General features: G+C 40.7%; 1 protein-coding gene and 1 long non-coding RNA gene across 3 annotated transcripts; both read left to right on the top strand.

Annotated features, from left to right (window-relative positions):
- The first annotated feature begins 26 nt into the window (after positions 1 to 26).
- Positions 27 to 22,290, top strand: klhl18 (kelch-like family member 18). 2 transcript variants are annotated; one of them, XM_006634284.3, is made up of 10 exons: positions 27 to 214; positions 6,555 to 6,685; positions 8,677 to 8,817; positions 9,233 to 9,431; positions 12,483 to 12,643; positions 14,455 to 14,591; positions 15,878 to 16,100; positions 17,249 to 17,353; positions 17,975 to 18,086; positions 18,897 to 22,290. In XM_006634284.3, the coding sequence occupies exons 1-10, from the start codon at positions 80 to 82 to the stop codon at positions 19,281 to 19,283; spliced, it is 1,731 nt and encodes a 576-aa protein (XP_006634347.1). In that variant the 5' UTR covers positions 27 to 79; the 3' UTR covers positions 19,284 to 22,290. The 2 variants fall into 2 exon arrangements, with proteins under 2 accessions (XP_006634347.1, XP_015209898.1); XM_015354412.2 differs by having other exon boundaries at positions 15,863 to 16,100.
- Positions 1,477 to 2,600, top strand: LOC138239409 (uncharacterized). The gene is made up of 2 exons (XR_011189891.1): positions 1,477 to 1,685; positions 2,262 to 2,600. It is a non-coding gene; the product is annotated as an uncharacterized lncRNA (long non-coding RNA).
- Positions 22,291 to 23,577: the final 1,287 nt, after the last annotated feature.

Raw genomic sequence — 23,577 nt, 5'->3', positions numbered from 1 at the left:
GCAGTAATATTAAACCCTACGGCAGCTACTCAGGCTCAATCCGCGTTTCCGATTTTTTTCTGTCGTTTTTATTTTCTCAATGAAGATGGAAGATCTAATATTCGAGGAACTAGATGATTTGATGCATTTCTCTGTTAGCGACCTTCCGAATCGGGGCTACGCGGTGATGGAAGAGATCCGGAGGCAGGGGAAACTGTGCGACGTCACCCTCAAGGTACAAATCAACCCGACGCGTGTTGTTCAGCAGGTTCACCGAGAGGCACCGTGCCTTTCGCTGCCACTGCCTTTAAAGAGGGAGTATTGTCTTGGTTGAGGTGCTGGGGTGGATGAGGGTTTCTATCCTATATTCTTCGATTTAAAAGGGCCTCCGATGCTCTTCGTCCTTGTTCCAAACTAAGATGCCCTTTTCCAGGTTGGACACAGGCTAAATTAATTGGTTGTCATTGTAGACGAAAGCCCGGAAGAGATCCCCAAAATGTAAATATAACCGGGGTGGTTAAAGCCAACCGGGAAACAGCTGTTACAGCGGAAAATATGTCCTGCATTGTTACTGTTTTCCTGTCTGATTGATTTGTTTCTTTGTGAACACAAATAGAGAAATTAAATACATTACGAATATCTCTGAAACGAAAAGCGCTGGTATCTAACAGCCCTAAACATTCATTGACCTGAGGTTTTGCTACGCTACTAGGGTTGGGACTGTAATAAAAAAGTAAATTTAGAATATTTCACCATTTCCATTAATATTATTTCATTCTAAACATAATTTTCATAATTATGGAAAATTACTATTTAAATCGTATTAAACTCCAAAAATGGCCATTGTGCGCCAGATGGTAGCTAACTGTAAGAAAGGTAAAGGCAAATGTTGCACATTGATAAGAGATACGAAGGAAATACTGTTCAGATGCAACTGTTATGTTATTTTATTTTATTAAAAGCGTATCTAAGACATTTACTCATTAGATTAATGATAGCCCAAAAATCAGCCGATCTTAAAAAGCAGAACCTGCATTCTGTTAAATCCCCATAGGTCTAAAAATATCCTACTGTAGTTGTACAAGTAGCTCCTGTTATAACTCCTATTATCTAAATATATATTAAGTAAAATAAAATCCAGTAAACATGTGATAGGAAATAAAAACCATTAAGGAACTCTTAAGGTTTATCCATCAATTTTATAAATATTTTTGTTGTGGGATTGAAATACACTGAAGGCAGCAATTTAAAATAATGTATTAGTAGGACTTAAACATCTCCCCAGATTTTGATATAGCTGTGTCTTTGTCAGTGGAAATATTTTATTTCTGTCATTAAATTCTGCACCATATTTTTAGTTCATCATTGTTAAAAGACGTGAAGCACCTTTAGTGGGCTTGAACAACAGGTCAGTGACTGGTGGTGAAGAGGGGATCATACCCTACACCTGGCAGCACAAGGCCCTGTGTGTTCCCTCCCCGCAAGTCTTGTGCAGCTGAGCACTGTAGAGACACAGTAAACTACAGTATGGTGTGAAGTGTTGTGGGGGGGGTGGGTAATACTTGACAATTCTTTCTTGCACTAGTTAGCAGGCCTGCAGGACCGAGCCTAGCCTCCGCCATGACAGTTGTTAGAGGTGTACTGTGATCCACCCTCTGTAAAGAGCACTGAAGCTGCACGGGCGATAGCCTTGCAGGGGCCTTGCAGTGAGTGAAAGTGTTTTGTAATGTCATGTTTACCTCTTAGGGTGCTTCACAGGTTACCAGGCGTCCAGATAGAAGCGACTTGCGTCGCCTGACGTCTGTGTTAGCATTCTCTGTTTATCCCGATTACTACAGCAAGAGCAGCGATGTGCTGAAACCGCAGTGCTCCAATTAACCTGAGCTCTTTAAGTTGGAGAGAGCCTTTGCTATCTTATCCAAGCTAAATGCACTTTTGTGTTATTATGTTTGTAAATGGACACTGGATATGTCAGTGGCCTTGGCTCCTGCTTCTTAAAGACCAGGCAGAAGCAATCCTCTTTCTCACAAAGTTTGGTCTACATTCACAACTAACTACTGACCATCAGGCTGCTGCACTTAAGCCTTTTCTAATACTACTCAGCAACCTAATGTCCCTTCTCCTAGAATCTCTGCAGCCAGTGATACAGTAACAATCATGAGAGGGATTTCTATTTCACAAGTTCCTTCTATCCATGCTTTGTGTGTTAATTTTAAATTATCATTTAAGTATGTTTATTGGAATATATGGTAAAAAAAACAACAAAAACTATTTGCTTGCAGGGCCTACCTTCCATTGCGGAGCTGCGGCAGGTCCATTCTCTTCAAGTCTTTTACTCCAGCACAGCCTATGTTAACTATATGGACTTATATCAGTTCCAGTCAATCAGATAAGAACCCTGGTATGTGATATGGCAGATGAGAAAATACGGTACCTAAATTACGCCTGTTGAACTTAACGGACCTCAACCTAATATCTGAAATCACTGATACCTTTCTCACTTAAAAAAAAACAAAGGCATTTTCTGGCTGTGGGAATATGCAAAAAGAAAACAGACCCCGAGATTCAAGTCATCTACGCCCATGCTGAGCCCTCTAATAAAAGGAATTACAATACAAGAATGTTTCGTTTATACCATTTATTTTTGGTTTAAATTTTTCTGGATTAAACAAGGTTGAAATGCCTTCTGGAATCACAGTTCATACAGTGTATACAGGTGGCTGACACTGTTGAGAGAGATATGGCATCCTCTGTAAAGCCAGCTCACCGATGAATAAAAAAAGTACAAGTTTCAGTGTCCTTGGAGGGTACTGTATCTAGGATCTTTATAAAGTCCTTGGCTGCAGTTTGAAATACAAGATTCACATAAGCGGTCTGCATTGTATGGAGTCACTATTTTAGTTCCTTCTTTTTGAATATCTTTACCTACCTATTCATTAGGTCTCCTTGGGATTTCAGCACAAGTATACTGTATTTACTGCGCTGCAGTAACCGTGCAGGACAGGATTCCAGATTTTTCAACACTGCATAAGACAAAATGTCAAGAGAGAGAATATCACGGTTGACCATTTTATTTAAAATATTGCCAATGTAAATGCTGTTCCATACTGTAAATGGGCAGGAAAGTTTATTGTTTTTCTACCTATTGTTTGTGCTTTGGTTAATGACTTTAAGGATGTTACTCAAGTAATTAACCAGGAATGTTATAGTTTTCATTCTTATGCACTGTTCTGTGCTGTATTAAAGTGATGTTTGGGTTTTTGAGGTAATTTTAAGTTCTGGAACCAATTGGAAATTATAACATGGGGAGTCATGACAACTTAGTTTAGGTTATACAAGTTTTTAGTTGACAGTTTTTGAGGAATGATTTATTCTAGTATAACATTCGAGGATTGTAATATCTGAGTTTCCCTGTTTAGCATATCCCGTAATGCTGTTGTTCCCTGGTGTGCAGTTTTGACTATGTCATAAATATGCACATGCTTGCTATAGAGAAGGGTGTCTGCAGAGACATAAGTAGCACTCTTAAAATCACTTCAACTTTAGCCTGTGCTGTCTAAGACTGAAAAGTAAGTAATAATGTTTCAGTTTCAAATGAGATAAGAATCTCATGTCCACTGTTATTGTTATTTGGTCTTTGTCCTGTACACTATCATCTTTTCTGTACTCCTCCATCTTAAAAAAAAAACAAATTTTCATTCCTCAAATTCTTTCAGTCTGAAATAACTAGAGGCTCAACAATGGAGCCCACACAAGTCATGATCGTGTATCTGCAGGATGCACAATGCAAATGCAAGTCTGACAAAATCAGTGGTCTCTTATATCAGTAGAATATTATTTACATTTTAGTGAGCAGGTTTGCTAACTGATCCTTAAGATAAGAGAGTACTGATGTTGTGTGATTTCAGAATAATGCTGTGTATTGAGTGTTTGTTGTCACCTGAATTACACTTGCCAAAATGAGCTGATTAAAAATCTACTGTATATAAACATCCATTATAAAAAGATGTTTTAAATTAGCCTAATGCATGAAAAGTTAAATATAAAATCATGCCTCGCTATAGCAATGAGCATTGAAGTCTCTTTGCGAGTTTTAATTCCAATTTAACTGTAAATCTCTGCTACTGTTTGATGACTTAATTGATCTGCTTTCTTGTTTAGACTTTTATTTAACTTGTTTCTATGTTAAGGCTATATTTTCAAACAACTTCAGCATGAACTTTAAACTTTCAACCTGCATTCCAATATTTTTTACTATGAGCTCTTACTAGCTAAATTGATGATGAACAGATGCAGGTGGGAATGACACTGCAATGTTTGCTTCGGCATATGTCTAGTATGTTACATTTTTGGCAACACCTGAATGAGGGCAGTTATGAAACTTAGAAATTGGAACAGAGCTGATACAAATCCCAAATCCCTTTTGACTTTATAAGAGCTGAAGGCAATTTTACAAATATTTCCCAATCAGAAAGCGGAAATCAATTTACCTGTGATTAGGAACTTTGCTGGCGCAATAGCTGAGAAGGCAGAGTGTATCTGTGGGACCAGGGGTTGGAAAAACTGGTTTATCTAGACTAGAGGCTAATCAACTTTATGCACTGATGCTGCCATGGTTGTGTTAATGCTCATACTTGTTCGAAGCTTTACAATGTTTTCATTCTGAGATTGCCTCATTTTTCATACTGAAAACCATGATCTGTTTTTATTCACATAGGAGGCATGTTTTGATATCCTTGTTAAAGATATTGGCATATTTTAAAGTGGTGTTGTTTGTTTTGTGTATTAGAATCTAAGCTCTCCCCAAGATATTCTCGAAATAGATATTTTACTAATGGTGGGGAACAGCAGGTGTAAGGCAGGAACACCGTGGATGGGGAGCCAGTCCATCATAGGGCAGGCAGACACAGACACAAACATGCACACGCTCATGCGCACTCACCCAAGGGCAAATTTTTCCAGAAGCCAGTTAACCTACCAGTGGACTGTGGGAGGAAACCCACATGAACAAGGGGAGAACATACAAACTCCACACAGATAGCACCCCAGATTTGCAATCAAAGCAGGACCCCTGTGAGACTGCAATGCTAACCACTGTGTCATTGCACACTGTGTCATTTCTTGTTAATTCTGTGGCTGGGGATATACTGCACACAAACTGCTTTCTCACTGGTTGTGTGACCATCGTGCTTCCGCGCGGACTCATGCCCTCACCGCTCCTCCCTGCTGATTCGTCTGGCAACACCTTGGCGCGAACGTGGGTCTCCGGCATAACACGACAGGGAACCAGCCGAATAAGCTAAAGGAGACCTCCCTCAGCCCAGGTGCGCAGGGAGGGCAATGACATCACCGTGTCCAAACTAGCTCCACTACATCTGCTCACCACTGGCCTTGCCAGTATGATTGACATTTCAGAGGAGGTTATTGGCATATTGTCATTCCTCTGCATCTCTGATCATGAAGCTTCTTGTATTGACTCTTCATCTCGGAGGTAAAGCTACTTTCCTATGCAAAACTGTTAATAGTTAGCCAGACTGTTGCACTGCATCAATAATAATCTGGCTATTCTAACATTCATACATTTTATTTATACATTTACCATGCAAATGTAAAGTCATACAGTACATGAGAGTTTTGAGTCCTTTGAATCAACTCCCGTTTCATACATTCAAAGTAGAATAATATCTGTTGGGATCTTTTTTTTATTACACTTGTTTCAGATTGAACTGCTGTTAAAATATGATGTACTTTGCCCTAATTCAGTTTGGACTGAAGGCCATGACAGAGATGGTCCAATTTTAAAGCAGATGCTCTGTCAACAAACCTCAAAGTTTCAAGGTCTTCCAAGCCAGTTGATTTTTTTAATTCAGGTACCCATAGCTAATTTTGGGTCTCCTCTTGGTTTAAATTTTGGTTTGAGGTCATTCTTGCACAACAGAATGACATTAACCCCAGATAATCCCTTTCTCTGCAGTGCCAGTACTGAATTTCTCGTCATTTTGTGTTAATTTATAACCCATGTCTGCTGTCAGTTCCTAAAGCAAAGTAGAACACATGGCTCACTGCACATATGACCTATTAAACTGTTTAAGCCTGGTGTACTGCTGTTAGATCCACAGAATATAATTAAACAGAATAGACAGAGTTCAAATAAATTGTTGCTTACCCGGGATAGGCTCCAGCTCCCCTGCGACCCTAAATTGGATGAAGAGGTTAGAAAATGGATAGATGGATGGATCATGTTATAAGTGTAGAGCATTCTAAGTGCTGCCTTTTTAAAAAAGTGTTCTGAATTGTATTGTCCACAGATGGAAGCACTCTGACCATAGTACATGACACACAGCTGTAGTCTAGCCTAACATCTGTAACAGCAGGACTTGCAATACAAGCTGCAAATACAGAGCAAACACCAAATATGTGTCCTACTGACCAAGAACATCATTACATTAAGAAATGGGACATTACAGAAATGCAGTTTGCATCTCGGAGGACAGCTTTATGCCCTTTTGTCCAAAGCTAGGACACGAATAACGCTCCTGGACTGACACTCACTCTCTCTTTCCCTCTATGTTCAGGTTGGGGATAACAAGTTCAGTGCTCACAGGATTGTACTGGCCGCCTCCATCCCCTACTTCCATGCCATGTTCACCAATGACATGATGGAATGCAAGCAGGATGAGATTGTGATGCAGGGCATGGACCCCAGGTAGGGCTGGCACTGCCAACTCCTCCCTTCATGAACATATGTCCCAGGTTCATATCCACTCAGGAGAAGAACATTCAGTTAGTACAGGGACATACAGTAAGATCTGCTATTGCACAGTAGTCTGAGACACTGTGAGTTTCACAATTAGTAGAGGCTGTTGTGTGTGAGACAACAGGAGGGCCTTGTTATCTTCTTGGTCTATGCACAGACCTCAGTGTGAAATTAATAAAATACAGAACTAAAATACAATTCTATACTTATGAAGCATTGAAATTAATATATTGGTTTTGTGTTTTGATGGATCAGTCTCCTGTTATACTGAGTATAGACCTAAACAATGCTCTCTAACACATTCCCAGAGGGTGAGGCTGATTTTCACGCTTATTTAATGCAATATTTAGAGATGCGTGTTCTGAGATCATAAATACAGCACCTTGCTGAACAATTCACTCTCTTCCAGTGATATCCCATGTTGAATTTCAAATGAAATATCCCTTTTAAAAAATTTTAATGTTTGTATCGAAACTTAAATGCTCAAACCTAAACCTTTAATGAGAGAAAAGTTAAATGTCTACAAGAACAGCAAAATAAAAATCAAAACATAAAATATGTCAATGGAATGCTGTATGCATTCATTCCTTTGCAGTGAATTCAGGTCCTTATTAAAAATAATCAACACAATGGGAAAGGTCCCCTTTTGATGAGGAGGTTTGGTCCTTCTGTATACAACCTCTGAAATGACAGGTTCACTTTTACTAGTAGGAGTCATTAAAATTTGTTCTTCAGAATGCAAATTGTGATAAAAGATCAAATCAAACCAAAATATATGTGATATTATATTGATAAGTGTATATGAACTCTTTACACAAATTAGGTCAGTGACTAAATCTGTTATTAACAGATCAAGTTGACTGGACTCCCAGAATGAAAGCATCATGATTGTAGACTTTATAAATGGGATCCAAGACATTACTATAGTCATGGACTTTTTTATGCATTATCTTAATATATTATCCATTATATAACCATACATTATATAAGAATTTAATATTAATATATTAATAACTATGAATATGTGTTACAAAGCCTTATTGAGAAATGCTTCACTAAACCATACTTCTGTTAATAAATTATTTTCTGTAAAGAATTATTTTAGTGCTAAAATGTTCCCACTTCGAGCAAAAAATTATTCACAAGTCCAGGCCAGTCTCGCTTTATACCACTCATAGAGCCATAGGACTTCTGAGTCAGTCATGGAAATAATCATGCAGCTGCTCTCATTTAAAAAACACAAAAACTAGCATTTTTTATATTGGACACAGCTTCATAGTAATATTTTGAAACAATTTTAAAAAATCCAAATATGTTCTCTCATGTGTGGCCTGAGTAAAGGAGTTACTTTAGTGCTCTGTGTGAGGGGTCTGGTTTCACTGTCATATCTGCCTCAGGAATGTGACAGTGCATCCCCCACACTCCAGAGTCGATACAGCAAACACAGCTGCTTATTTTTTCACCTCAGTGATGATTGTACTGAAGTTTCTTACATGGTCTGAAAAAACTATTTTTATAGTAACTCAGCAATGAGACTGGTGATCCTCTTTAAACTAGGGGGTTTCCAGTCCTGGTCCTAGAGAATTGGTGTTTCTGCAGGTTTTAATTCCAACCTAGCTCTTAATGAACTGAACCAGCAGGTTACTTATTTACTAGGTCCACTTTAACACCTTCACTGGGCCCTGTTGCTGTTGCTTTAAAGACATCTTAAAAAAACCTGAAGACCAAGCTTCCAGGACCAGGATTGGACAATCTTGGTTTTTGAGCCCTCCAATAAAAATGTATATGGAACATCATGGTAGTTCATTATACATCTTGTGAAATAGTATGACACAAAAACATGAATAGCTCTATTAAATAGGAAGAGTAGAGTAATTGGAAAAACTGTGAACTTTGCTGTGATGTTTCCCCTCTTCCCCTTCTTTCTCTGTCTCTCACAGTGCTCTGGAAGCCCTAATAAACTTTGCCTATAATGGTCATGTGGCAATAGATCAGCAGAACGTCCAGTCTCTGCTCATTGGGGCCAGCTTCCTGCAGCTCCAGAATGTCAAGGATGCTTGCTGCTCTTTCTTGAGAGAAAGGTGAGCTTCCACTCAGGAGAGAACATGCCTTTCCACACCTCACCCCACGGCATCATAAGTCACCTCTCACTCATACTGCGCCACACCCTTTCTCTCTTGCAGTTACACACCTCACACACTGACTTCCAAACCTTAATTTGTAGCAGTGGTTGCCAGTATGCACAAGGTGCTCCTGTTCTTTTTCCAGCTGAGCCATGTTCTGCCCTGCCCACCACTTCCTCTTGAACACCCTCATTTTCCACTTCCACTTTCCATGCAAATAAACCTAATCTCTGTCTAACCCCCAATGTCACTCTTCCCTTTCTATTTATATCTGTAAACCCCTCACAACCTCCCCCACTCATCTCTTCGCAAACCCCCAACTCCTACACACCCCCTGAACTACCACTCCCTAATTGCAACCGTCTCATTCCAGACTGCACCCGAAGAACTGTCTGGGTGTGCGGCAGTTTGCGGAGACGATGATGTGCACCACGCTGTACGATGCTGCCAACAGCTTCATCCATCAGCACTTTGTGGAGGTGTCCATGTCCGAGGAGTTCCTCGCGCTGGGAGCGGAGGAGGTGCTGGAGCTGGTGAGCCGAGACGAGCTCAACGTGAAGGAAGAGGAGCAGGTCAGTCATTCTGCTGCTGGACTGGGAAAGTTTCAAGAAGGAGGAGGACAAACACTCATTCGTTTACTTTGGTACATGCAGAACCCTGCCATACTAACATTGGCTGCCACCAGCAAAACCTCATCAGGCAGCTCAGCCTTGTATATCATGGTGGACATTAATGAAATTTGCAAGGGAAAGTGCCTGGTGTGGATGGTTGTTGAGGGCGGTCAAGGGAGCTGTGAACAAGGATGTTCTGCAGATTAGGTGGTATGAGATATGAGATGATAGGGCGATCAGAAAAGAGGGCCCCAATGGAGGGATCATCCTGTAGGATGGAAAAGTTGTGGTTAATGGTCCTGGGGATAGGAAGTGTGTTAGGGTGGTAAGGAAGCACCAAAGGAATGCGGTTGTTACGGCGGGAGTTCCTGATCGGGTTGATGGTCCGGGGGGTGTTTTTGGCTCGGGCAAGGGCCCTGTCAATCACACTGCTGGGGTAACCTCTGTTGATGAAAAATGAGTACATTTCGAGGGCTTGGTTCTCGAAGTCGATGTCGTAAGTATATGTATATTGCTCTGTTTTTACCAGTGCTCATTTTAATGTTACAGAGTTCCTGCTTTGGCTGATAAATGTTAGACCATTAAGGATTATCTCATAACCAAAGAGAGACAAGTTTAGACCACCCTGGAAAACCCCAGACTGCTGCCAAGTATTTAACTGTTGAATCATGCCTACAGAGGCCAAAAGAAGAGATAAGCTGCCTTCTAAACTAAAAAGATTACAACCTACGATTAATCTCTCTCTCTGAAAACCCGAATGCCACAAAGTGAATGAGACCCTCTCTTCCTATTGTAAATGTATTCACTAAGCAGAACAGGCTGTTTTAAACTGAGGGACTCTTCATTCAGGAACTCCAAGTTACAGAATATCAAGATCTCTTAACAAGGTTCAAGTATTTAGCTCCAATCGGGTCTTTGTGGATCTCGAACAAGGACCTCTCACCTGGCACATGTTTTTTTCTCTGTGTCCTCCTGTTTCCACTCTCTCTTGTGGTCTCTTTTTCTCTCTTGATCTGATCTTATATGATGTCTTTCTGAACTGTTGATGGGCATTCAGTAATCTACCCAGAACTTAATTAACTAAGGTAAACTTTATGATTGCTTTGATCACAGACTCTGGACCCCTTATACTGTATCTCAGCAAACACCCCCTCTGCTTTAAAGTTGTAAATGTTTGCACTGCCAGGTGCTGCAGTTTATCTAGACTCTTAGAGACAGTTTCTAGTCGCCTATAGCTGTAACATTATTAATAATCTGACATTGTTTAAAGAAGACAGAGCATCAGCTTTGACAACATGGCTGGGTAGCTTGTTTCATACTTCCACAGCCCTTGTGTAAGCATGAGCTTCCATGCAACGCTTCATGATTCTAGTACCTATTCCTGAATTAGCCTTGGTTGTTTTCCAGTCCTGCAGGAGAACTCCATGAAATCCATTCCATCTTTATTGAAAACCTGAAATCCCTTATTCCCAAGAAATTGATTGGTAAGCTGAAGCAATTAAAAGATTTTACCTCATCACCCATGCACAGTCTGCATTACAGCATGAGACTGGAAACGGAAACAGCTGGAGAACAATTTGGTGTATATAGTGGAACAAGAAGTATGCATTGCACAAACTGTCCAACCTGACCGAATAAGCTGTAAAATGCGTCCAAAAATCTCTATACATTGACTGACCGAACCGAAGGACAGTTACAAATGAGTTGAGGCCCTTTATTTTTCTATCCCATTTGGTAGTTACAGTAGTAACTTCCAAAGATTACATACAGCTATTTCTTCAAAGAAGCAACGGTATCAGTTTCAGCAACATGGCTGGTAAGCTCGTTCTATGTTCTGACATCCCTTTGTGTAACGAAGTGCCTCCTGTTCTCAGGTTTAATGTATTTAATGTAGTTTCCATTTCTGTCCCTTTCTTTGAGTTTCATTGTTCATTCTGAAGAAACTCACCTGGCTTTCAGGTTATACATATACTTGAATCATATCCCCTCGTAATCTTCTCTAAAAAGGTTGAGTTTCTTTGGCCTGTCAGTGTGGGACATTCCCTTATGTCCTGGAATTTACAGTAGTATCTTGTTGCTATTTTCTGGACTGATTCCAGAGCAACAGTATCTTTCTATTGCAATATTCTATAACATGCAGACCAATATTCTACACAATATTATACAAGAGGCAAGATTAGTGCATTGTACAATTTTAACACAACATCCCTTGTTTTAAGTTCCACACTTTCAACTATGTGTCCTAACATTTCTTTGTCTTTTTGTTGCTTGCCCTTGTTGTCTGGAGGATGTAAAAGATGAGACCTTGACAGTGCTCTGAGCTCTGTGTGAGGGCAGACACACAGACACACACTGACTCTTAGGCCAGTTTTCCCAAAACCCAATATGTCTTTGGACGGTGGGAAGAAGCCAGATCCCCCAGAAAAGCCCACACAAACATGAGGAGAACATAGAATCTCCACACACCCCAGGTCTGGAAATGAACCCAGATTTCATGCCACGTTTCAATGCTAATCACTGCTCCACCATTACACCCCTTTTTAAGTAATTGTTAACAGTAAATGTATAAAAAGCAATTTTAAAGTTGATGAGCTGTTAAGATCACTGGCTGGACCAGCTTATGATGTAACACCAGAGCTCAGCTTTTAAGATATAGTTAAAAAGTAATGACTAAACCATGCAAGATTTTAAAACATTACTGCACAGGCTCCTTCACAGTTAGTCATAGCACTCCATTATATGTAATGGATTTTGTCAAGATAACCAGATAACCAAACCCAACCTTTAGTAAAACACTAACAAACTGTAAGGTTTAGAATAAGCCTGTAACTCAATGCAGCAACTGCAGCATGAAAGCTTCAGGATTAAGGGGAATCTACACTTTTCTGACCCATTTTCCTTGGTTTTCATTTGTAATTACTATTCAGAATGTCTTTCCCTTGGAGTTTGTCTGTTACAAGGTGTAAGTAAATTGGCCAGTGGCCCAGTGCTGACCTCCTGCTGTCACACCAGGTGTTTGAGGCGGTACTGGCCTGGGTGCGACACCAGCGCGAGGAGAGAGTGTCGCAGCTGCCTGAGCTCCTGTCCAAAACCCGGCTCCCGCTTTGCCGGCCGCAATTCCTGTCAGACCGGGTGCAGCAGGACGAGCTGGTGCGCTGCAGCCACAAGTGCAGGTGAGGTGGGGCAGAAGGGTAATTACAGGAACTGTCAGCCTGTGAGCGATTAGATAGACAGTTCAGAAAAATTCTGATCCAAAAATGTTATGGTGATATACTTAATATTATTTTTTTCTTTTAACTACGCAGCAAGTCTGATAATTTATTAGCAAGGTACATATCTCCATATGCATGACAGTAACAAAACTGCAGCAGAAACTCTTGCCCAAATTATTTTGCCATTTAACCTAAGAAATGTCTCCCCATCTTCAAAACCCAAAATGGAATAGTGGCTTGCCTTACCTTGTAATGCATGGTGTGTGTTTCAAACTGTTCTCTAAAACACGGGTTCGCACACCTGATGCTCCTTGTTTGAAGCCAAGATCAATTACCTAATTGAAGCCTTAGCTGAACTAACAAGTTGCTTGATTTGCAAGATTTTTTGACAGCAATGTTTGAGATTTTATTTTACTTATGAACTGCAGTAGTAAAAAGGCAGCCTCTAACATGTTTAACAGTCAAAGTATTTAAATCAGTACTATTATTAAGTCAATTAATGGTTCAACTGTGGAACTGAGACCTTGACAGGCACACAAAACAGCAGGAGTGTACAGGTATGCTCTGGGGGATGGGGATTCTTACCTTTTCTGTACACAGGATAACTGAGGTGAAAGTGTGTGTCAGTGTGTGTTTGGGTGTCGGTTGTCTCTGGTGCAAGCGTGTGTCAGTGTGTGTTTCGGTGTCAGGCTGACTGTGGTGAAAGCGTGTGTCAGTGTGTATTTTGATGTCAGGCCGACTCTGGTGAAAGCATGTGTCAGTGTGTGTTTTAATAATAATAATAATAATAATAATAATAATAATAATAATTGCTTACACTTATATAGCGCTTTTCTGGACACTCCACGCAAAGCGCTTTACAGGTAATGGGGACTCCCCTCCACCACCACCAATGTGCAGCATTAACCTGGATGATGCAACAGCAGCCATAGTGCTCACTACACATCAGCTATCAGTGGGGAGGAGAGCAGAGTACTGTAGCCAATTCATAGAGAGAGATTATTAGGAGGCCATGATTGGTAAGGGCCAATGGGAAATTTGGCCAGGACGCCAGGGTTACACCCCTACTCTTTTCGAGAAATGCCCTGGGATTATTAATGACCACAGAGAGTCAGGATCTCGGTTTTATGTCTAATCCGAAGGACGGCGCCTGTTTACAGTATAGTGTCCCTGTCACTATACTGGGGTATTAGGACCCACATGGACCGCAGGGTGGGCGCCCCCTGCTGGCCCCACTAACACCTCTTCCAGCAGCAATCTTAGTTTTTCCCAGGAGTTCTCCCATCCAGGTACTGACCAGGCTCACACCTACTTAGCTTCAGGGGGTTGCCAGTTGTGAGTTGCAGGGTTTTGGTGTCAGTCTGTTTCGGTGTCAGGCTGTCTATGGTGAAAGCGTGTGTCAGGCTGACTGTGGTGAAAGCGTGTGTCAGTGTGTGTTTCGGTGTCAGGCTGACTGTGGTGAAAGTGTGTGTCAGTGTGTGTTTTGGTGTCAGGCCGACAGTGGTGAAAGCGTGTTTCATTGTGTGTTTTGGTGTCACGCTTTCACCACCGCCAGCCTGACACTGAAACTGGTGAAAGCGTGTGTCGGTGTGTGTTCTGTCTTGCTGTCTGTGGTGAATGTTTCTGTGTCGGGTGTCTGTGGTGAATGTTTCTGTGTTGGGTGTCTGTGGTGAAAGCATGTTTTGGTGTCAGGCTGTCTGTGGTGTAGTGTCAGGCTGTTGCAGAGTCACTATGTGTACCTCTCTGAGCCTTGCATCCTGCTTTCCTGTCAGGGATCTGGTTGATGAAGCAAAGGACTATCATCTGATGCCTGAGCGAAGACCACACCTCCCAGCCTTCAAAACCCGCCAGCGCTGCTGCACCACCATCGCAGGGCTCATCTATGCAGTAGGGGGACTAAACTCTGCAGGTACCTTGCCTTGCTAGTCCACCTTCAACCTCGGCATGCACTGTAGATACAGACTACATTTACATCCAGCTGCAGCTGGTTTTTCTGTGCACATTGATTAATATTAATTGACCCAGTGAAAAGCTGAAAAGCATTGGTCTGGCAAGATCTTGTAACTGTTTGACTCTGCAACATTGGTGTCGAATTGGTGTTGTTTCATACATCCATTTTGTAATTGCTTTATTCAGCTGAGAGTTGTGAGGGAGCCTGATCCTACCCTGACAAACAACCGGCACATGGCAGGATACAGCCTAGACAGGGCACACACGAACACACACTCACTCCTGGGCCAGTTTTCTCAGAAGCCAGTGTGTCTTTGGATTGTGGGAGGAAACCAGAGCACCCCGGGAAAACCCACACAAACATGAGGAGAACATACAAATCTCCACGCACCCCAGGTCAGGAATTGAACCCAGCCCCAGCACTGCGAGGCAGCAATGCTAACCATTTTAATTCACCATTACACTCCTTTTTAAGTAATTGTTAACAGTAAATGTATACAGAAATATTTTAAAGTTGATGAGCTGTTAAGATCACTAGGTGGACCAGCTACTGATGTTATACCAGAGCTCAGCTTCTAAGATATGAAAAGTAATGACTAAACCAAGCGATAAAAAACATTACTGCACAGCTCCTTTAAAGTTAGTCATAGCACTCCATGTATATATATAATGGAACATAGTAAATTCTCAGATAACTAAACTAAATCTGTAGTAAACTGCTAATAAACTTCAAGGTACAGAACAAGCCTGTTACACAATGCTGCAAAAGATTCATGAAAGCTTCAGGATTAAGGGGTCTGTATACTTTTCCAGCCTATTTTTCTTGTTTTTCATTTGTATTTACTTTTCAGAATAATTGAACACTTGTTTCACTTAGAGGTTGTGTGTTAAAATGTGTAAATAAAAGTAAAATAAATTCTCATTTTATGTTTTTTTTATTTCAGACGGTATAAGGCCACATAATGTGTTACTCTGGAAAAGTGTGTGTAGACTTATAAGCACTGTATGTATCCAACTCATGGGTGTTGCATTTTAGAAGTGGCAATAGTGTGTTCCTTCTCACATGCAAAGCATTTCTGGATTCTTGTGGATGAAGAATGCAACATGATATCACAGAATTAAATCATTATTTAGAATGACTGAGACTTGTGTTTTACGGTGACCTAGCAGTACAGTTGTAGACCCAGATTCTTGATCAGATTTTGGCTTTTTGCGTACTAAGAGAAGCAGCAAATTTCTATGCAGGTGACTCCCTGAACGTGGTGGAAATGTTTGACCCCATTGGCAACTGCTGGGAGCGATGTCAGCCAATGACGACCGCACGCAGCCGGGTGGGCGTGGCTGTGGTGAACGGGCTTCTCTACGCAATTGGAGGGTATGATGGGCAATCCCGGCTCAGCACGGTAGAGGTGTACAACCCAGAGACTGACATCTGGACACAGGTGGCCAGCATGAACAGCAAGCGCAGGTAAGGGCAAGTGAGAATGTGAGACAAGAGGGAAAATTCTAGACTGTAAACTGAGGCTTCTGAATTCCTCCCAGGTGTTCATCAAACGAGGAATATAGAACAAACCAACCACTCTATACCAATTTGGGAAAACAAATAAGAATTTACTGCAGTTCTGTTTTGCTGAGGACAAAGGAAAACTGTTTAATATTTCACTTTTACAGATCTGTCTTTGAAACAGCAGAGCCGTCTATGTCTTTGAAAAGCGAAAGATGCAGAAGCATTTTTGGAAAGTGGCTGACTATAGATGTGCTGTACTCTTTATGTAGCACTTGTTTGATAAAAACATAAAACACCGAAATGTTATTTGAAAAATCCGTTGAGGTACAAAAAGTATTTATCCTGCTTTTGTTAAATAGCTTTGGTTATAATAATTGGCTAATTTAGTTCAGATTTCTTTTTAACGTATATTTTTAAAATTTGCTCTCACCTCTTAAAAAAGTTGAAGAGGATTTGTTATCAGCATCAGATCTGTACCAGTTAATGCATTTCAGAAATTACATGTTTAAGTGAGTTAACTGAGATGGAAGCAATTGGAACTCCACAGAAGGAAATAACAGCTAACTGTGGGAGTGTTTAATACATTATCATTCCCATTTGTGTCTCTGCGTCATAAACTGAACACCTTTCAAGGGCTGTTCAGACAGATATAAAAGAGCAGGCTCTGTGCTGAACGAACTGGAACATTACACATGAAGGAAAGTGTTTTTGAGTGCAAGAACTAAGCGCAGAAACAGGTAAATATAATAGAAACATAAACCTAGACTAGCAAATCCGTGAATTAATGCAATCAGTTTGTACCAGTAATTTACTGATATTAGATGGGTTCTTATATTGTTGAACATGTAAGATAGTTTTAGATAATCAGAGATGTCTAAATTATTTTATATTTAGACTCGAGAAATAACTCAGTGACTGAGTAAGGGATGTTGTAACTGCTGGACATAAATACCCACAGGGAATGGCTTAATAGTGGTCTGATGGTTTCAGTAACTGTCTGGCTTTCATTACCATGGTGACTGGTAGCAGTGTAGTGCTGTGTGAGGGGACATTCCTACACTATAATAGCGTGCAGTTTGCATCAGCTGTCCCATCCCCTCTCTCCCCAGTGCGATGGGCACAGTGGTAGTGGATGGGCAGATCTATGTATGTGGAGGCTACGATGGCAAATCTTCCCTCAACTCCGTTGAGTGCTACTCTCCAGAGGCAGACAAGTATGGACATTCCATGTCATTACCCTTATATTTTTTTAACTTTTTACTTTTTTTTATTCCTGTTCTCCTGTTTAAGTATAACTGGCAGCACGTACTTCACAATCATAGTGAAGCTATGGATCTTAGTTTTATTTTTAATGATAATAGTTATAAATGCACAAAGAATGACAAAATAGACATTTGTGTATAATTAACCATTTTTAGGAAGTAGTATCTCTAATTCTTTTATGTAAAAACAGAAGTAAGTCACATGACTGAAAAGTATTGTGTTTAATATGATAGCATCATTACTCCTATGTGTAATCTGTTAAATTCAGATTAATGAGTTAAGTGCCCCTGTGTTGCTGTCATCTGTGTCTTGTAGGTGTAGGTATTGGTGTCATACAACGTGTTTTAAATTGTGGAGTTCTGATCATAACCATACAGGTGAAATACTGGATACAACCTAGAGGGTTGTCATCATTCCTGATCTGATAGATGATCAGAGGATCAAATAATAATAGGACTTAGGGTAGGTCAGGGATGTGTGAGCCATTTACTGTCACACTAAAGTTTACATCTTTTATAATCACATAACAACAGGTTCTAATTTACCATCACCATACCATTGTGTGCCTGCAGGTGGACAATGGCGACCCCCATGAACGCTAGTCGTAGTGCAGCAGGGGTCACAGTGTTTGAGGGCCGGATCTTTGTCTCTGGGGGACATGACGGGCTGCAGATCTTCAACTCGGTTAGTATTACTCTGAAGAGTTGGTCTTCTGCAGCAGAATCACAGGTGTTCAACAAGCATGTAGCGCTCCGCTTAATGCTATTTACTCGATGCATTATAGTTCCCCTTTAATGCTATTAAAAAATAGTCTTAACATCATATTTAGTTCTAGCCTTAATTCCAACCATACATGGTAACCCTGCACCTAATACTGAGGCTAGACCTAACCCTTACTAGCTTAACCATTGGCTTGTAACGTCACTCTAACCCTAGCTTTTACCACAAACATTACTGTACCTAACATTAATCCTACCCACAACTAAAGCCGCAACACAAACCAAAGTCTTAGCAGCAAAACTAACCCAAACAGTAACCTCTCAGCCTATTAGTTTAACCTCTCACCTTTTTACTTTAGTTTAAATTCAGGTTTAAGATTAATACACAAGCTAGGCTAATTTTAGATCTTGGACTGTGACTGGGTTAGGGGCTAGTGCTTATCTTAATCCTAATTTTTACTCTAAACCTCGTTTTAAACCCTCACCTTAAGTCTACCCTTAACTAACTGTATCTGTAGTACTATTTGTAACCCTAAATTTAACCTTGCCAATTACTATCCCCATTTCTTGTGGTTCTCATCCCTGACCTTATGGAAAATGTAGTGAAATCCTTGGTAAAACTTAGATAAAGGAGGTTGAGACAAAATCTTGTGACGATCGGGAATTTCTATTTTGAAAAAGTTAAGATAGCCAAATGAAAGTAAGATAAGACAGTAGACAGATTGTCTCTGTTTCAGTATAACTCCTTCTCATAATTCCCTTTTGTTGCCTGTAGGTGGAATACTACAACCAGCACACAGCCTCCTGGCACCCGGTGTCAGGGATGATGAATAAGAGGTGTCGCCACGGCGCAGCAGCTCTCGGGAGCAAGCTCTATGTTGCTGGGGGGTATGACGGCTCAGGGTTCCTTAGTGTGGCAGAGGTGTACAGCTCAATCGCAGACCAGTGGAGCCATCTGGTGGCCATGAACACACGACGGAGCAGGGTCTCATTGGTGGCGAACTGTGGGCGGCTGTACGCAGTGGGCGGCTATGATGGTCAGTCCAACTTGAACTCTGTGGAGATGTATGACCCTGAAACCAACCGCTGGACCTTCATGGCACCCATGGTATGCCATGAGGGGGGTGTAGGGGTAGGCTGTGTCCCACTTCTGCCTGCCTAGCCCCTGTTCAATTACCCACTCTTTTAGCAACGGGTGAAGCGACTTCCAAAAAGATAATTCCACAACCAGTTGTGTTTCTTGGAGAGGATATGGGGAAGAAGAACAATGGAGTATTTAGTAAGGTTTTCCTTTTTGTTTTTCTTGGAGTTCGCAGACTCAAAGGTGTGTGTCTGGAAACGATGCAACACAAAACAGACACTGAGGATGGCACAAAGCACAACTCCTCGTCCGTCCTCCTCCGCTGTGGGGTGGGAGAGGGGATGGAGTCTGGACCGTGATCTGGGAATTGTAGGTCTTTCAGTTTGTTTGTCCTCCAATACTTCAGTCCAGATAACTGCTGGGCGATGGCAGAGATCACTGGCACAAAGCCTCTTTACAAGTGGCTATGAACCAGAGGTTTTGAGTTCATTCTTTGTTGGAGAGCCTGAAGTTGGAAACTAGACACTCCTCTCAAGGAGAAAGATGGATCATGGCCAAACTGACCTGATTTAGGATGTTCAAGTGTATTAATAATGAGCTAAAACCTTCCTGTCTTTTTCCACATCCTTGCTTTCGTAAAAAAAGAGTTAAAATTCCCTTGTTAGATGGCTTTTAATCTTTTTATTTATTTTACAAGGTGCTTGAATTGTTTTGTAGCCTTGAAACTGCTCATTTCCATCTTCCATTCATTCAGCATGGGCAAATATTCTCAGTGTATAAAGTACATGTAACAAGGGCAATCAAATCTCTGTCTTCTATTCAGTGACAGTTCTTTAGTAAGAATTTAATTCTAAATGAGTGACTGACCAGAGGAAATGATTAGAGAAAATTGAAATCTGTACACATTCTATGTTCTTCTTGTAATGGAAGAGTGCAGTTCATTTACACAAGTAGTGTTTTTTTTTAGAATATTTACAGCTCTTCAAACAAATGACCCCTTGATTTTAAGTTGAGTTTCAATCCATTCATGGTGTAAAAGCCTCCACTGACAGTTCAGAATGAGTTATAGTCTACCATGTTCTTGTTCATATCCAGGCTATGTTATTGTCCAATTGTGATCCCATAGGACTTGACCTGCAAATGATGAGCTGCTATATTTGAATGGGATGGAATCATCTGAAGGATCTGCTGTTCATTCTGTGGCGATGAATCCTGTCCTTTTGCATTTGTCTTGCTGCTGACACGCAAGCCCTGTTGTTGCTTCAGACTCAGTAGAAAAAGATGTACAGTAGATGCATTGATGCTAAAGGTATGTAAAGCTTTGTCTCTGTTCAGACTGCCTCAGTGTTTGGAGTGTAATGCTTAAATTGTAATACTTAAATACTTAAATTGCTGGGTCTAAAAGGGTAAATACATTATTGACAGTTCCTATTTAAATTAATGTAAAACATTACTTTTCAGGGCTGACGTCTGCTAACATGACATTAATTTTTTAAGTGTGTCATTCATCTGCAGTTACTTTGCAATTCAAGTTGATTGTAAATGGAGCAAAACATTAAGTCCAGTCTCAAGTGTCCAGTAGCCATATCAGCCTGCAACTCACATCTGGCAACCCACTGAAGCTATGCAAGTGTGAGCCTGGTCAGTACCTGGATGGGAGACCTCCTGGAAAAAACTAAGGTTGCTGCTGGAAGAGGTGTTAGTGGGGCCAGCAGCAGGTGTTCACCCTGCAGTCCACATGGGTCCTAATGCCCCTAAATAGTGACGGGGACACTATACTGTAAACGGGCACCATCCTTTGGATGAGACGTAAAACCGAGGTCCTGACTCTCTGTGGTCATTAAAAATCCCAGGGCATTTCTCGAAAAGAGTAGGGGTGTAACCCCGGCGTCCTGGCCAAATTTCCCATTGGCCCTTACCAATCATGGCCTCCTAATAAGCCCCCTCTATGAATTGGCTTCATTACTCTGCTCTCCTCCCCACTGATAGCTATTGTGTGGTACACAATGGCACACAATGGCTGCCGTCGCATCATCCAGGTGGATGCTGCACATTGCTGGTGGTGGAGGGGAGACCCCATTACCTGTAAAGTGCTTTGAGTGGAGTGTCCAGAAAAGCGCTATATAAGTGTAAGCAATTATTATTATATGACCAGGTCTTCTGAATTGCCTCACATCTGCGTGTGGTAGTGGAAAAGCTGTCAATTTCTCTGTGAACTTAGTGCCCAACCGTTGCAGGGGTTGTTTCCCTGATATATAAAAAATACAAGCAAAATTGATGGGTTAATGGGAACTAAGTGAAAATTCATGAGGATAAATAAATAAATGTAATAAATGTAAAATTTCTGCTGTGTTATTTAAGAGACAATGTGTCCTAGCGTGTTATGGGTTATGTATTGACTGAATATTGAAAGAACAGTGATTTTGTGGAACAGGGAACTGCACACAATGGAATTCTAATGAGAAAATAACTACTGTGAAGTTCTTACAATTGTTATGATTAGCATTGTTGTTTCAATCTATACATGTATTATGTGCTGTTATGATAATTACTCATGCTAATATTGTTAATGATTTATTTTAATTTACTACAATTCCTGATTTTTACTACTCTTGTTTTTGGTACTGTACCTCATATTTCTTTATTTATTTTCTGTTGTACAAAATGGTTTTGAATTACCATCATCTTGTTATAACGTATTATTATCATATTCTTACTACGGATGTTATTTAAGTGGTTTATCATGTATCTGCTTCCCCCAGTCCTGTGGCCTGCACCTACCTCCTGGAGACAGGATTGTACAAAGGTGATAGCTGAAAATTAAACCAAAAAAAAGTTCGGCATTCAAGCACTTATTTCAGTGAATGGTTCCAAATCACCAACTTTCCGTTGTAGAAATAATTAACTTGTAAATCTGAGCCACACTGCTGTAGTGCTTTCCTGAAAACAACTGATGTTATCATAAAAAACAAAGATCGTAACAAAAGTAACCAACGTATTTACATTCTAACTTGTATGTGCTTTCTAACCTCTAAGATTTGGCATAATACCAGAAAGCAAATAAATGATCAAAACAGCTTCTTCTCTACTGGATTGTATCATCAGTTTTTCAATTCACTCCATTCCTCCAGCTCTTCTCCATTGTCTGGCTGTCATGTCTTATCCCACATACTGTAGTTATTGGGTTGAAATTATGGAGAAATGTTGGGCCAGTATGTATCACTATAATGTTTTTAATCTCTTTCTTTTTGCCTAATATTTATTAATGTTTTAAGACCAGCATCTGAACTAGTTTATTTGCTATCAAGATGCTCTCTAAACTGATGTCCTGTTTCATGTCACATGCTAGTCCTTTTTTAAGCATGCCCCCCCAGCCAGTCCCAAAAGATTCACAGAACCATCTACCCTTCTTTCTGATAAAACAGTTTCTGACAAATAATTTGGCCATTTTCAATTTGTTCCAACTGCCACACTTTCTTTTTTCAACAGTTTGCTGACCAGTTGAATTGATTGCTAATAAAGGCCAAAAGGTCCAACACATACTGTACTATGTATCTGGTAAAGGGAAATGTTGTAGTTCCACTAAGCAGGGTTGACAAATACTGGGCCAGGATGCCATGTAAGCTTACATAAACCGTATTTTCCAAATCAGAAGGTTTTTTATCATCTTGAAGAGAGGAAAAAAACTTCAATACAACTGGTCACAGAACTAAGGATGGTGAATTTTATAGTTCTGGTTTTATTGGCTTAAAATTAGAAGTAGAATTGCACAATTACAGAAAAATACTTAATGCTGACAGGCTTTAGAAACACAAAATGAAAATTGTAACCATTAGCATTTGTTGCATTTTTAATCCATCTCCATTCACAAACAGTAACTAGTAACCAAAAACCTTGGAAAGTGGTCCACCCATCCATTATCTTAACTGCTTTATCCAACACAGGGTTGTGGGGGAGCTGGAGCCTGGCATGCAAGGGGCACAAGGCAGGATACACCCTGGACAGGATGCCAGTCCAACACACTCACACCAGAGCCAGTTTTTCCAGAAGCCCATTATTCTACCAGTATGTCTTTTCACAGTGGAGCACCTGAAGAAATCCCATGTAAACGTGGGGAGATCAAGCAGACAGCATGGACCCACTGTACCACCACGCCGGCCCCATTTTCGAACTGCTTCATCCAATTCAGGGTCGCTAGGGAGCCGGAGCCTATCCTAGTAAGTCAGGATACACCCTGGACAAGATGACAGTCCCATCACAGGGCACACACCTACTGTATACCAGGGCCAGTTTTCCCAGAAGTTAATTAACCTGTCGTTGGACTGTGGCAAGAAACAGGAAGCATGGTGAAATAGAATGTGAATATGGGGAATAT

The sequence above is a fragment of the Lepisosteus oculatus genome, chromosome 6 (assembly GCF_040954835.1).
Source record: "Lepisosteus oculatus isolate fLepOcu1 chromosome 6, fLepOcu1.hap2, whole genome shotgun sequence".
Lineage (NCBI taxonomy): Eukaryota > Metazoa > Chordata > Actinopteri > Semionotiformes > Lepisosteidae > Lepisosteus > Lepisosteus oculatus.
This window is presented reverse-complemented; position numbering and strand designations above follow the sequence as displayed.

What these genes read in the sequence shown, in the direction of transcription:
- klhl18 (XM_015354412.2), top strand. Translation starts at nt 80, where the DNA reads ATGAAGATGGAAGATCTAATATTCGAGGAACTAGATGATTTGATGCAT. An exon ending in TGCTCTTTCTTGAGAGAAAG is followed by an intron (nt 8,818 to 9,232) that starts GTGAGCTTCCAC and finishes GTCTCATTCCAG; the next exon opens with ACTGCACCCGAAGAACTGTC. An exon ending in AGGGGGACTAAACTCTGCAG is followed by an intron (nt 14,592 to 15,862) that starts GTACCTTGCCTT and finishes TAAGAGAAGCAG; the next exon opens with CAAATTTCTATGCAGGTGAC.